This window comes from Cherax quadricarinatus, chromosome 8 (assembly GCF_038502225.1).
Source record: "Cherax quadricarinatus isolate ZL_2023a chromosome 8, ASM3850222v1, whole genome shotgun sequence".
In the NCBI taxonomy this organism is placed as follows: domain Eukaryota; kingdom Metazoa; phylum Arthropoda; class Malacostraca; order Decapoda; family Parastacidae; genus Cherax; species Cherax quadricarinatus.
The window spans coordinates 4692693-4708196 of record NC_091299.1 but is presented as its reverse complement, the minus strand read 5'-3'; the positions used below and the strand labels follow the sequence as shown (position 1 = coordinate 4708196).

The 15504-nt window shown below is 42.1% G+C and overlaps 1 protein-coding gene across 11 annotated transcripts in view; it reads right to left on the bottom strand.

Moving 5' to 3' along the window:
* Positions 1–15504, bottom strand: part of trc (Serine/threonine-protein kinase tricornered) — a 316149-nt gene that overhangs the window by 68776 nt on the left and 231869 nt on the right. For 10 of the 11 annotated variants that reach the window (XM_053771870.2, XM_053771868.2, XM_053771863.2 and 7 more), the window contains 3 exons: positions 7978–8113; positions 5958–6132; positions 5095–5178 (listed from right to left, as the gene is read on the bottom strand). In XM_053771870.2, coding sequence (XP_053627845.1) covers positions 5095–5178; positions 5958–6132; positions 7978–8102 — 384 coding nt within the window. In that variant the 5' untranslated portion in view covers positions 8103–8113. Of the gene's footprint in view, positions 1–5094; positions 5179–5957; positions 6133–7977; positions 8114–10868; positions 11021–15504 lie in introns of those variants that run through there. The other variant, XM_053771872.2, reaches the window with a different exon arrangement.

Genomic DNA, 15504 nt, shown 5'->3' with positions numbered 1-15504 from the left:
AATGACAATGTACCGAATAGAGATGGCAGAAGTGTAAAATACACCCAGCGAAATGCTAGGGCATCATGAAGACAATAAGACTACTTTAACCTGTTACAGCAGATATCTGAAATACTGCTGGAACGACTGCAGAAGTTTTCAAGTCCTCTACCTCACTCACTACCTCTGTCAAGTACAGTGGTAACTTGACTTATGAGTGCCCCAACTTATGAGTTTTTTGAATTACGAGCCGTCGCTCGGTAACCTCCATTTCAACTAGAGTTTTCTAGAAACATTAAGGTGGGTGGAGTAGTGATGGTGGTGGGTTGAGTAGTGATGGCAGTCGGTGGAGTAGTGATAGTGGTGGGTGGAGTACTGATAGTGGTAGGTGGAATAGTCATGGCAGTTGGTGGAGTAGTGATAGTGGTGGGTGGAGTACTGATAGTGGTAGGTGGAGTACTGATAGTGGTGGGTGGAGTACTAATAGTGGTGGGTGGAGTAGTGATAATGGTGGGTGTAGTAGTCATGGTGGTGGGTGGAGTGGTGATAGTGGTGGGTGGAGTACTGATAGTGGTGGGTGGAGTAGTGATAATGGTGGGTGTAGTAGTCATGGTGGTGGGTGGAGTGGTGATAGTGGTGGGTGGAGTACTGATAGTGGTGGGTGGAGTAGTGATAATGGTGGGTGTAGTAGTCATGGTGGTGGGTGGAGTGGTGATAGTGGTGGGTGGAGTACTGATAGTGGTGGGTGGAGTAGTGATAATGGTGGTCAGTGGAGTAGTGATGGTGTTGGGTGGAGTAGTGATGGTGTTGGGTGGAGTAGTGATGCTGGTGGGTGGAGTAGTGATGCTGGTGGGTGGAGTAGTGATGGTGTTGGGTGGAGTAGTCATGGTGGTGGGTGGAGTAGTCATGGTGGTGGGTGGAGTAGTCATGGTGGTGAGTGTAGTCATAGTGGTGGGTGGAGTACTGATAGTGGTAGGTGGAATAGTGATGGTGGTGGGTGGAGTAGTGATGGTGGTGGGTGGAATAATGGTGGTGGTGGGTGGAGTAATGATGGTGGTGGGTGGAGTAGTGATGGTGGTGGGTGGAGTAGTGATAATGGTGGGTGGAGTAGTGATAATGGTGGGTGGAGTAAATGTGGAGGGTGGAGTTGTGAGAGTGGTGGGTGTAGCAGAGATGGTGGTGGGTGGAGTAGAGATGGTGGTGGGAGAAGTGAGGGTGGTGGATGGAGTAGTGATAATGGTGGAGGAGTAGATATGGTGGTGGGTATAGTGAGGGTGGTGGGTGTAGTAGAGATGGGGGTGGGTGTAGTAGAGATGGGGGTGGGTGTAGTAGAGATGGGGGTGGGTGTAGTAGAGATGGGGGTGGGTGTAGTAGAGATGGGGGTGGGTGTAGTAGAGATGGGGGTGGGTGTAGTAGAGATGGGGGTGGGTGAAGTAGAGATGGGGGTGGGTGTAGTAGAGATGGGGGTGGGTGTAGTAGAGATGGGGGTGGGTGTAGTAGAGATGGGGGTGGGTGTAGTAGAGATGGGGGTGGGTGTAGTAGAGATGGGGGTGGGTGAAGTAGCGAAGGTGGTGGGTGGAGTATACATTATTTCTTATTTATAAATACATTTTTCTTATTTAAAAACCCGTAACAAACAAATTGGGGTTGTTTTGGGGGGGGGGTGTAATGGATTAATGGCATTTCAATTAATTTCAATGAGGAAAATTGTTTTGATATACAAACAAACTGAGTTACAAGCTCGGTCATGGAACAAATTAAACTCGTAAGTCAAGGTATCATTGTACCAGATTGGCAAGCATGCAGGCTGCCAATCACAAAAGCCTTATTGAACAGGAAATCAACAGAAAAGCCTGGCTGCACATGTAGAAAAACTCTCAAAAGGTACAGGCCTTATTTTTTGCACGTCTTCAAGAAGGCACTGGACACGCACCTGAAGTCAGTACCTGACCAACCGGGCTGTGGTTCGTACATCAGTTTGCAAGTGGCCAGCAGTAACAGCCTGGTTGAACAGACCCTGATGCACCATGAAGCTTGGTCTCAGACTGAGCCACAGGGCCATTGACCCCCGAAACCCTCTACAGGTAAACATTAATCTTAAAAACACCTTCACTGCCTCCAGCTACTTCAGTGCTACAATATTCAAAATGCAGTGCTATTCCTGGTATATGTGAACCAGACCGTCGCGTTAGCCACTGGACCAGCTAGCCACAATAAGATTTGTCCAACTAGGTATATTTCTACACCATAGGAAGGTTAGCATAGGCACCACTGTGATCACAGTGGTGCCTATGCTAACCTTCCTATGGTGTAGAAATATATCTAGTTGGACAAATCTTATTGTGGCTAGCTGGTCCAGTGGCTAACGCGAGGGTCTGGAGTTTTGAGACTCTCTGACTGCGGGTTCAATCCCGCCCATGGTATGGTTTATAGGCTTGGTGGCCAAAGACTGCAAAACCTTGCTCAAGGAGAAAGATCTTGGGGTGAGTATAACACCGAGCATGTCTCCGGAAGCACACATCAACCAGATAACTGCTGCAGCATATGGGAGCCTAGCAAATCTGAGAATAGCGTTCTGATACCTTAGTAAGGAATCGTTCAAGACACTGTACACCGTGTACGTCAGGCCCATATTGGAGTATGCAGCACCTGTTTGGAACCCACACTTGATCAAGCACGTCGAGAAATTAGAGAAAATGCAAAGGTTTGCAATAAGGTTAGTTCCAGAGCTAAGGGGAATGTCCTACGAAGATAGGTTAAGGGAAATCAGCCTGAAGACACTGATGGACAGGAGGGTTAGGGGAGACATTATAACAACATACAAAATACTGCATAGAATAGACAAGGTGGACAGAGACAGGATGCTCCAAAGAAGAGACACAAACAAGGGGTCACAATTGGAAGTTGAAGACCCAGATGAGTCAAGGGGATGTTAGGAAGTACAGTGGAACCTCTACTTGCGAGTTTAATCCGTTCCATGACCTTGCTCGCAACTGGACTTGCTTGTTTGCAGAGTCAATTTTCCTCATTTAAATTAACTGAAATGCAATTAATCCATTCCAGTGGAATTCTGTACTTCAATAATTTCGCTAATATCAACTCCTTGGCTTATTTATCTATCTCACTTCATCTAATATGACATAATAAACAATATAAATAACATAGAAACCTGATATATACTCTAAAATGAATAAAATGTCATTCATGTAGTGGTATGGGCGGTGTCAGTGGTGGACGAGAGTTTGTCTGGAGACCGGGCAAAATACTTCATGAATAATTTCGCTAATATCATCTATACGACTTACTTATACTATATCACAGTTCATCTAATATGACATAACAAACAATATAAATAACATAGAAACATGATATATACTCAAGAATGAATAAAATATGTCATTATGTAACAGGTGGAGGCAGCCACAACCACTCCCTCTTTGTTGTGGTAAACACTGCCATCTAGTGACGGCCTTTTGAAGTCGTCTATTATTATAATTATTATATGTAGTACATTATTATTTTTTTTTATATATATATAATAATAGGGATTCAGGGAAACCGGCAGGCCGTACTTGAGTCCTGGAGATGGGAAGTACAGTGCCTGCACTCTAAAGGAGGGGTGTTAATGTTGCAGTTTAAAAACTGTAGTGTAAAGCACCCTTCTGGCAAGACAGTTCACTGCCCAAGTTTCAATAAGATAGTCCAACAAATAAATGAGATACAATTCCTGAGATCAAGAGCAAGAGCCCCTCACCAGTGTCAAGGAACCTGCCTTGAGGTCTGCTCGCTTGTGGAAATTTTGCTCGCGTATGGAAGCAAAAAATTGACCCACTGACTGCTCGTATTTGGAAAAACTCGCACGTGGACACACTCGCAAGTAAAGGTTCCACTGTATTTCTTCAGTCATAGAGTAGTCATGAAGTGGAATAGCCTAGCAAGTGAGGTAGTGGAAGAAGGAACCATATATAGATTTAAGATGAGGTATGATAAAGCTCATGGAGCAGGGAAAGAGAGGACCTAGTAGCACTCATTGAAGAGGCAGGGCCAGAAGCTGAGTCTCGACCCCTGCAACCACAATTAGGCAAGTACGTACATACGCATGCACACACACGCGCACACATGTGCGCGCACACATGCACGCACACATGCACGCACGCATGCACGCACACACACGCACACACACGCGCACACACGCATGTACATGCACGCATGCACACACACGCATGCACGCACACGCACGCATGCACACGCACGCACACACACACACCAGTGAAGAGGCGGGGCCAGGAGCTCAGACTAGACCCCTGCAACCTCAACTAGGTGAGTACACACACACACACACACACACACATACAAGGAGAGGCATGATAAAGCTCACGGTACAGGGAGAGTGACCTAGTACCAACCAGTGAAGAGGCTGGGCCAGGAGCTTGGACTCAACCCCTGCAACCTCAACTTGGTGAGTACAACTAGGTGAGTACACACACACACACACACACACACACACAAAAGGGTTGGTCCCACTTTACCCTTGATACATTACCCTTTCTGCAATTATTAATAAACCTTTACTACTTCCCACAGATCCTCAACACCCTAAATATTTTTTTCCTTCATCTATTCCATAAAAACAAAATTGAACAGTATGAAAGCAAACCTCTCAATGGATAGGAAGAGGAGTGTAAGGGATCTGCACAGTGAAATAACACCTTATAAAAGTAGGAGGCATAACATTGTAAAGTTTTTTAAAAGGTACAATAATAACTATTTCAAATTAACATAAGTCGCCTCCAATAAAATATGTAAAGGATATCGTACTCTTCCCATTACTTTACAAAGGGAAGATCCCAATTAAGGTAGAAGTGCTGCATGTCTTATTCATCTATAAATCAAGGTTGGAATCATTGTAGAGAGACCTTCCCAATGTATTCTACACTATTATAATTTTGGAAACATTTAAAAAGTAAAAATGGGATTGAAATCACAGACGTGTTTTTAACAGAATACATACTACAGTATACTTTGAGTGCTTCAACTATATAATGTTTCACAGGCTATAACTTTTGTGATTCTACTGTATACTGGTGATGCAAATAACTTTTAGATTACACACACCTGTTCTTTCTCCAACATATCTGCTTTTCTTAAGATTTTCATTGCATAGACATGGCCAGTATCTTTCTTCTGCACTAATCGAACCTGTTAAAAGAAAAAATCCCTGACAACTACAGCATGTACATTATTTCAGATTTTTGCAACAAGCAAAAGTAATGAAAAGAAATGTACACTAATTACACACACAATATTTTTTAAATTTATGTGCAGTAATGTAATTGCCTATTTTTTTTTTTTTTTTGCATACTGTATATCTAAATACTATTTGCAAGTTGAATTAGATGGGCTTAATTTTGGAAAGGTTTCAGAAAACAGTAGCTTTTGTAAGGTACACATGACTACTCCTTTCCCTAATTATTTACACTACAGTGACACTTGACACATTGTTTAATGTTCTCTATCTCCATATAATTTTTTCTGTAAATGCAGTTCCCAATTCCTTGTCGTTCTTTTTTATCCATTACTTCGGCCTATTTCCTATATTTGTTGAGGGCACTGTTCACCCTTTTCACATTTCCTTGTTTTGAGAAGCAAGCAAGCAAGAAAAATTAGTTTTCTTGTAGGTCAATTCAGCATATGTGGAATTCTCTACCAAGCATCGCAGGTGTTCTTTTCTGTCTTCAAATTGAATGTGTGAAGGCATCAACTCTGCACTTAAAAAAAAAAAAAAGTTCTACCAGTGTTAGAGACTAAACTAGAGAACAGATGCAATACTCAAATAGTATTTAAATTAGTTTATTTCTGCTTGCATTATAAATAACTCCATTATAAATAACTCCAACCAACTACCTACCTATACTTCTAGTCCTATCAAAACTTTACTCCAATTCTTAGCAGAAAAAAACAACTCATATGTTTCATACCTCACCAAATGCTCCTCTACCAATAACTTTCAGAGCTTCAAAATCCTCTACACCCAGTCGAGATCTCTTAAGACGAAGGAACTCTGTCTCCTTTTGTGCATGCTGTTGCCGTTTTTCTTGCTTCTGGTCCTCCGACAGACCTTCCTCTTTCATGCTCTCCTCCAGTTTATCTTGTCTGCAACCAAAAAAATTAGTTATAACTAAGCCAGTAAACCATACATTTCACAAACTAACAGGGTAGGGGGTGGCTGGTAATAGTGAGTGTAGTGAACAGAGATGAGATTGTTTTGTGACTGTAACAATAAGGGACAATTATGTAACTAATGAACTTTGCCGTTTTCAAATCAAATGACCCAGCAGATTCTGTTCCACATTTCCACAAGCCATTAAATCAAGGTCCATCATATTTATGGTTTACTTTACTGTGTAATCTTTTCATTAAATACATTACATATCTCCAAAGGGGTACCTTAAGTGACTTACAATTTTTTTTCTTCTTCCTCCAAGGTTTTTGTTTATAACTTACAAATGCCTCATCCAAACAACTTTAAATTTTCAACATTGGTGAACTGCAATTAGGGAAAAGACATGCAACTACTGAAATGTGCAAGTGCCCTTTGATCAATTTTTTATAGTCTAGACTATTCCACAAGCCTCTTTAGACCAGTTTCCAATTTTCAACACTATGTAGTGTATCCTACTTAGCAGGTTGGGTTCATTATTGTAGTGTGTACAGCTGTCAGTTTTATTTTTAAAATAACATAGTATCTTTTCTGTGAAATAACTTTAAGAGCTTCAACTTCAAAAGGCTACTGCATCTTATGGATAGGATGGTCATAAGTTTAGGCTGTTTATATGTAAGAGCATGCTGCTCTTACCTGTATTTTTTTGTACCTCTGTATGTATGCTAAATTACTAAATAAATAAATAAAAATAAATATGTATAATGAACTGGAATTGCTGGATTCCATGCAATAACTGGAGAATGCTTCCCCTGATCAGTTCCAAACTTTCAGTAATGTTCTGTTTTGCTCAAAGAAAGTGAGATGCAACAGTTGGAGATGACATCACTGGAGGCTGGGCCCACCAGCAGGCAAAATGGCTTATGCTAAGCATGCCCTCTCAAATTCAACCCATCTCACATATAAGAGCATACCAATAAGTTGCAAAGCAATAGAGTTGTGGATGTTAGATACTGTTGTGTTGCTATGCCAAACAAGTATCATTATATTAATGGTAAACAATACCAACAAGTAGGTGAATAAGAGACATGTGCAACATTTTGGTATCTTTATTTCTGAAATGCTTTGCCTGCACAGCTGGCTTCTTCAGTATAATTCAGGAGTGACTAATATACTGGAGATGGATGAAGAGACTGAGGTGGGTAGTCCCTGCTCTCAGTGCTTCAGAAATAAAAATACTGATGTGCTGCACATCTTATTCATCTACTTATCAGAACTGTGTGTACCAACCCTTGTGTACAGCATGATGAGTGTCTCTCATGCCACCAGGGTCTCTAAGCAAGTAGCACTACATCCGTGGCACATGCATGGATCAGTCAGTGCACACTAACAGCCATAGACACAACAAGTTTTGAATCCAAGAGGCCTAGAGTAAAGATGTGTGGCTGCAGCTTTTCCTTAATGCCATTACCCAGGATAGTGAACCCACTGTCTACCCACAAGTGACCATTACAATGATGGTGACTGTCTTCTTCTTTGGTAAGTGGCTAAAGTGTTAAAAACCGATAGGCTTGCCAGGGTCCCTTAGGCCAAGAATAAGCCCATTCTAAGGATGCACCTGAAGTTGAACACTTGGTGTTAAGTGAACAGGGGCAGCTGGTGAAAGATTTGTCCATGCATCTCACTATGCCCAGGAACTGAACTCAAAACATTTTTGTGAATTTAACAAACATGAAAAATTAACTTCAATAGCAGGTGATGCTTTTTACTTATACACAGTAATCAGTATTGGTAGTATACAAGCTAAAAATCAAAAGCATGTGCTTTGTGATATTTACCTTTGTTTTCTTTCTAAGTGTTGTGCTATAAGGTTGGAGTAATAGTTCTCCAGTGTGACCTTTGCCTTTGTGGCCTTGTCGAGGGTGTGGCCGCTGAAACGAACCTGACCCTCTGTAGTCGCCATCCGCCCCACCCCTGAAATGATTAAGAAAAAAAAAATGGTAAAATACACATTTACATTAAAGTGACATTTGGCAACTATAAATACATACTGCACATTATACTGACTACAGTATTAAATCACTAAATCAAAGAATAGTGGAAAATAAAACTCCACAATTTACCAATGGTGTCCCAAAAAAGATCAAAAAATATTCTTCAATGAATGTATACCCAAGACACACCTATGACTTGCTTTAAGAGTTCTTCTACCTTGAAGTCAAGCCTGAGGTTAGACTTTATTGATGGCTGCCTAATCAACCAGACTGAAGCTGTTATTGGTCACCAGGATTAAATAACCATCACAACCTGGTTTATTTGGCATTTTTAGCAGCTAACAGTTCAGTTTCCTTTTGAAAGTTTCTAACTTTTGTTTCCAGAATTTATTTTGCAATATCTACTAGTTAGAGACTGAAGAGTAAGTCATTAGTATTTTCTCTTTCCCCCTCTCTCCCTAAAGAGCCATCTTTGATTAAAAACAAAATTATATCATCTGGGTGAAACTGTCTTACTGTAGCATTAGTATACATTCTTGCCTGGAGGTTACCTGGAGGTTATTCCGGGGATCAACGCCCCCGCAGCCCGGTCCATGACCAGGCCTCCCGATGGATCAGGGCCTGATCAACTAGGCTGTTACTGCTGGCCGCACGCAGTCCAACGTACGAGCCACAGCCCGGCTGATCCGGCACTGACTTTAGGTATCTGTCCAGCTCTCTCTTGAAGGCAGCCAGGGGTTTATTGGCAATTCCCCTAATGCTTGATGGGAGGCTGTTGAACAGTTTTGGGCCCCGGACACTTATGGTGTTTTCTCTTAGTGTACCAATGGCGCCCCTACTTTTTATTGGCGGCACTTTGCATCGCCTGCCCAGTCTTTTACTTTCGTAGGAAGTGATTTCTGTGTGCAGATTTGGGACCATTCCTTCCAAGATTTTCCAAGTGTAGATTATGATATATCTCTCCCTCCTGCGTTCCAACGAGTACAAGTCAAGTGCTTCCAAGCGTTCCCAGTAGTTAAGGTGCTTGACAGAACTTATACGTGCAGTAAAGGATCTCTGTACACTCTCTAGATCTGCGATTTCACCTGCTTTGTATGGAGATGTTAATGTACAGCAGTATTCCAGCCTAGAGAGAACAAGTGATTTGAAAAGGATCATTATGGGCTTGGCATCTCTCGTTTTGAAAGTTCTCATTATCCATCCTATCATTTTCTTTGCACGTGCGATCGTGGCACTGTTGTGATCCTTGAAAGTGAGATCCTCAGACATTACTACTCCCAGGTCCCTTACATTATTTTTCCGCTCTATTGTATGGCCGGAGTCAGTAGTATACTCTGTTCTAGTTATTATCTCCTCCAGTTTTCCATAACGGAGTAGTTGGAATTTGTCCTCATTGAACATCATATTGTTTACCGTTGCCCACTGGAAAACTTTGTTTATATCTTCTTGGAGGTTAACCGCATCCTCAGCAGATGACAGCCTCATGCAGATCCTAATATCATCCGCAAAGGATGATACGGTGCTGTGGTGTATATCTCTGTTTATGTCTGATATGAGGATAAGGAATAAGATGGGGGTGAGTACTGTGCCTTGTGGAACAGAGCTCTTCACTATGGCAGCCTCCGATTTAACTCTGTTGACCACTACTCTTTGTGTTCGATTTGTTAGGAAGTTGAAGATCCATCTCCCCACTTTCCCAGTTATTCCTTTAGCACGTATTTTATGGGCTATTACGCCAGGATGTAATTAAGGCCTGTGCATTAATTACATGTATTATGCAGTTTAAATTACTTTCCTCCTTACCTTCCTGTCTCCTATATTGTACATAATTGTTCTGTCTCCCCACCCCATGTACTGATGGAGATTTTTTTTTAAACACGCTGGCAGTCTCCCACCGAGGCTAGGTGACCCAACAAAGACTTTCACCACGAGTCACAGCAATCACTGTCTTTGCAAAGGCGCACGGATACGACAGTTCATATGTCGCTCCAAACAGCAAATATCCCAAAACCCTCCTTTTAAAGTGTAGGCATTGTACTTCCCACCTCCAGGACTCAAGTCCAGCTAACCGGTTTCCCTGAATCCCTTCACAAAATATTACCCTGCTCACACTCTAACAGCTCGTCAAGTCCAAAAAATCACTCGTCTCCACTTCTGTTTTCATAAAAAAAAAAAAAACTCTCCTGTGGATGGGACAGGCCATCTTGAGAGATGTATATCTTAAGTAATAGTAACTCCAGCTCTCCTCAAAGGAAAACTTGGAAGCCCCTGTAGCTGATGAATCTTTAATAGAATATTTGACGATTATTATTATTATAATCAAGGGGGAAGTGCTAAACCCGGAGGATTATACGGCGAATGGGGGGATGTGGAAGGCATTCAGGCTTAATTCGGGGAACTGGAGCACAGATCCAATTCCCTAAATCAAGAGCCCCTCACCAACATCAAGGAACCTTCCTTGAGGGGAATATTGACGAAACCCTCTCTGCTCTACTGAAGACTCCCAGCTCAGGCTGGGACGCAAATAACATCTAAAAACTAAAATAAGTAAGTTGTATAAAACCAAATACTGGAAAATACCAGACACTAATTAATTCCTGTAATTATAAGCTCATTAACGCTTTTGTATTCTAATGGACGACTGGCCTTCATCCCCCCACCCCCAAGTATCCTTCCCCTCTAACACCCTCCCCCCACGTTTTACTTCAATACCCAAATGAGGATCTAACACTCACGTGAAGTGTCTTCACTTGACACTCAAGTGTCTTCACTGCGTTGGTCCCGGCCTGGGTTTTTTTCCATGGGGTAACCCGGTATTGGGTTCCCGTTGAGGGAGTGTCATCATGTCTTCTTGGACTCTCGAAGTCTTGCTCAGGGAAGACGTGGTTTTTTTGTCTTGCTGTCCACAATGGCGTAAACTGTATGTGGCATAAACTCATGTGGGTCATCCATTATTATAATTATTTTCAGAGCTAGATCCGAAAACGTAAGTCATCCAGCGAAAGTAGTAAAATAATATCCTCAGTTCTCCAACTGCAGCTCAATCTCTGTCCAGTCAGCTTGGAACTATCACATCTTTAAATGTGACGTCACAGGGTGAGTGTCCAGCATACTGACAGTCAAATATCTGCTGTCTTTACTTTCAGTGAGGCTTAACAAAACTAACTGTTTATTTGAAGCATAATACTGTACACCACCACTACCACTATTCAGTAATATAATAATTTACATATTCAACGTTTATACAAGAATTCTGAAGCAATGGCTCATTAAACTGTATTTGAAATTTGTGCTCATATTATGTGGCATGTAGCAAAACACTGTTGCATGTGACAACTGTGCACACGCATCTCAATCTGGGAGCTGCGCTGGCGAGGGGGAAGGGGGGAAACTAGAGATAACAATTTTCAGACCTCACTGGGCATAGTTACACCGTTAAGATATTACAGTCATTTTATATATCACAATTTCATCTTACAGTTATCATCTACTGAATGCAAAATATAAATATTGTAGTCATAAAAAAAAAAAAAAACTGCCACTACAAACATTGGTCACTTCCCAGGTTAGAATCCCATAAAACAAGATCATTCACGTAGCCAGTGTGAAGTGTGAATACAATCTGGAGATTAACAACGATGTGATTTATCTTTTCGTTTGAACGTGTCCCTAAATGGGTGGATGCTTGCACACTAAAATCTAACATTCTGGTGTTTGGCTTCTTTCTCTGTAGATGAATGGTTCAGAGAACCGACAATTTGATAAATTACTCACATGTGCAACACTTGGGTATCTTTAATGAGGAAACATTTCGCCACACAGTGACTTCATCAGTCCACACAAAGGAGAATGGTGAAAAACAGGAGGATTTGAGGTAATCAGTCCCTCATCCTTGAGTCGACGTCTACATGCCTGTGACACAGCAACATCTTGGGATCTTAATACAGGGAATTCTTCACTTGCCTAACCCTTGGACATGACCTACTTCCACAGTGGTCAAATGTGATACCACCTACGACTGCTGCACCTCTCCTGCCTACAGTATATAAGCCGCCACTTCTTCGCATATATGTTGTATTCTTTTCAATATTGATGGACTGATTACATCGACTCAAGGCTGAGGGACTGATTACCTCAAACTCCTGTTTTTCACCATTTTCCTTAGTATGGACTGATGAAGCCACTGTGTGGCGAAACGTTTCCTCATTAAAGATACCCAAGTGTTGCACACGTGTCTAATTTATCATTCTTTCTCTGTCAATGCACTTTCTGTTTTACGTACAAACTGAACAGCCAAAGATAACAATCGCCAAACACTAACATTTTGTTATTCTCCCAATAGACTTGTTATATTTGACATTTTATTATGACAGGCAATGATCTGCTAGTTAGTAGCCATACTGTTCTGCTTCTTTAAACTCATCTGTTAGTTCTTTTCTAACAATGATTCTTAAACCTCTGAGAAACTAAAATTATATATGACATTATCTTTGCTTTGATTATTTCTAAAGAACAGATTTTATCATGTTCCCAGAAGCCTGCCCGTATATTAAAGGGAACACATTAGTTTAATCCCTTTATCGATAATTTGTGCATATCTGACTGGGTGGATAATGAGAACTTTCAAAACAAGGGAAATGGTACCAATAGTGACACTTTACAAATCGCTTGTGCTCTCTCGTTTAGTGTTCAGTGTTGATGGTCCCGTTCAGATCAGGAGTGATTTCAGAACTGGAATACACACAGTAATCACTTATGTCCCGCATAGAACCAATAAAGCATTTAATACTGGGAACGCTTTAAAGTCTTCAAATTTGTACACATTAGAGCGGAGGAGAACTACATGATGATATATACCTGGAAAGTACTTGAGGGTCGGGTCCCCAAACCTGCACACTGCCATAACATTTACTGAAGTGAGAGATATGAAAGTGCAAAATAAACTCGGTAAACAGTAGGGGCACCGTGGGAACAACAAGAGAGCATTATATCAACATCTCTGGCCCAAGATTATTCAACATCTTACCAGGAGATATCAGAAACACTTCTGTAATAAGTGCACTAGTCTTCAAGAGGAAGCTGGACAAGTATCTTAACCAGGCAACAGATCAACCATGCGGTGATAAATATGCGGGCTGCCAGAGGTAACAGCCTGGTTGACCAGGCATTAACAGACAATCCCGGCTCGAGACTGGGCTCTAGTACAAAAACTCTGAACTCATCAAAGGTCATCCTGTCGTTCTATTTGATGATCTTCGAGTTTTGTACACACTATCAGAACAGTGAACCACACAACAGTAGTGAAGGATGGTGAACCACACAACAGTAGTGAAGGATGATGAACCACACAACAGTAGTGAAGGATGGTGAACCCACACAACAGTAGTGAAGGATGGTGAACCACACAACAGTAGTGAAGGATGATGAACCACACAACAGTAGTGAAGGATGGTGAACCACACAACAGTAGTGAAGGATGGTGAACCACACAACAGTAGTGAAGGATGGTGAACCACACAACAGTAGTGAAGGATGATGAACCACACAACAGTAGTGAAGGATGGTGAACCACACAACAGTAGTGAAGGATGAACCACACAACAGTAGTGAAGGATGGTGAACCACACAACAGTAGTGAAGGATGGTGAACCCACACAACAGTAGTGAAGGATGGTGAACCCACACAACAGTAGTGAAGGATGGTGAACCCACACAACAGTAGTGAAGGATGGTGAACCACACAACAGTAGTGAAAGATGATGAACCACACAACAGTAGTGAAGGATGGTGAACCACACAACAGTAGTGAAGGATGGTGAACCACACAACAGTAGTGAAGGATGGTGAACCCACACAACAGTAGTGAAGGATGTGATGAATGGTTTGAAAAACCGACAAGTTGAAGATTGAGACACTTATGCAGCATATGGGAATCTTTATTCAGGAAACGTTTCGCCACACAGTGGCTTCATCAGTCCAATACAAAGAGGAAGGCGTAAGGAGAGGAGGAGTATGAGGTAATCAGTCCCTCAGCCTGGAGTCGATGTGTTCAGTCCATGGACTAAGTATCTGTTCAGCTCCCTCTTGAAGGCAGCCAGGGGCCTATTGGTAAATCCCCTTATGCTTGGTGGGAGACTGTTGAATAGTCTTGGGTCCCAGACACTTATGGTGGTTTCTCTTAGCGGTGGCCTGGTGGCTAAAGCTCCCGCTTCACACACGGAGGGCCCAGGTTCGATTCCCGGCGGGTGGAAACATTTCGACACGTTTCCTTACACCTTTCACCTAGCAGCAAATAGGTACCTGGGTGTTAGTCGACTGGTGTGGGTCGCATCCTGGGGGACAAGATTAAGGACCCCAATGGAAATAAGTTAGACAGTCCTCGATGACGCAGTGACTTTCTTGGGTTATCCTGGGTAGCTAACCCTCCGGGGTTAAAAATCCGAACGAAATCTTATCTTACCAATGGCGCCCTACTTTTCACTGGGGGTATTTTGCATAGCCTGCCCGGTCTTCTACTTTCGTAGGGAGTGATTCCTGTGTGCAGATTAGGGACCATATCCTCTAGGATTTTCCAAGTGTAGATTATGATATCTGTCGCGCCTGCGTTCCAGCGAGTACAACTCAAGTGCTTGCAAGCGTTCCAGAGAGTACAACTCAAGTGCTTGCAAGCGTTCCCAGCAGTTGAGATGTTGGATGATACATACCAGAAATACACCGCATGTTAGTGGCTTTCATTTGTACCTAATATTTTATTACATATAAACTACATTTTGTATACTGCAGAAAGAAATAAAGTTGTTTGTTAAGACAGGTTCATTGATGTAGTACGAAAAGTCTAGAGCGAGTTATTTTCCAGAGAGAAGTTAAGAATTATATGACGCTCAATAGGGACGAGCTCCAACTGCCCAAATATTGAAAGAATGAAGAACTTAAGAGACACTGTATGGGAAAATACATTATCACTAAACACAGCTAAAGAAATGTGTGACAGACCTCTGTATAGTGATGTCGGCTGACTTTACTTTCAATGAACGCAATAAGCCAGGTAAATGGCAGGGTGGATAATGAGAACCTTCAAAACAAGAGAAACTGTGCCAATGGTGACACACTAATTGCTTAGAATATTGTTCAGCATTGACGGCGCCTCTCAGAGCAGGGATGAGGGAGGGATATATTAGGGCTGGAACACATACAGAGATCATTTACGGCCGACATAGAAGCAATAAAGCATTTAAATTACCGGGACCGCGTCAAAGTCTTAAATATGTACTCACTGGAGGGGAGAGATACATGATCACATATACGTGGAAGGTGCTTGACGACCTCGTCCCAAATCTGTACTGCCAAAACATACAGTACCTGAATGAGAGC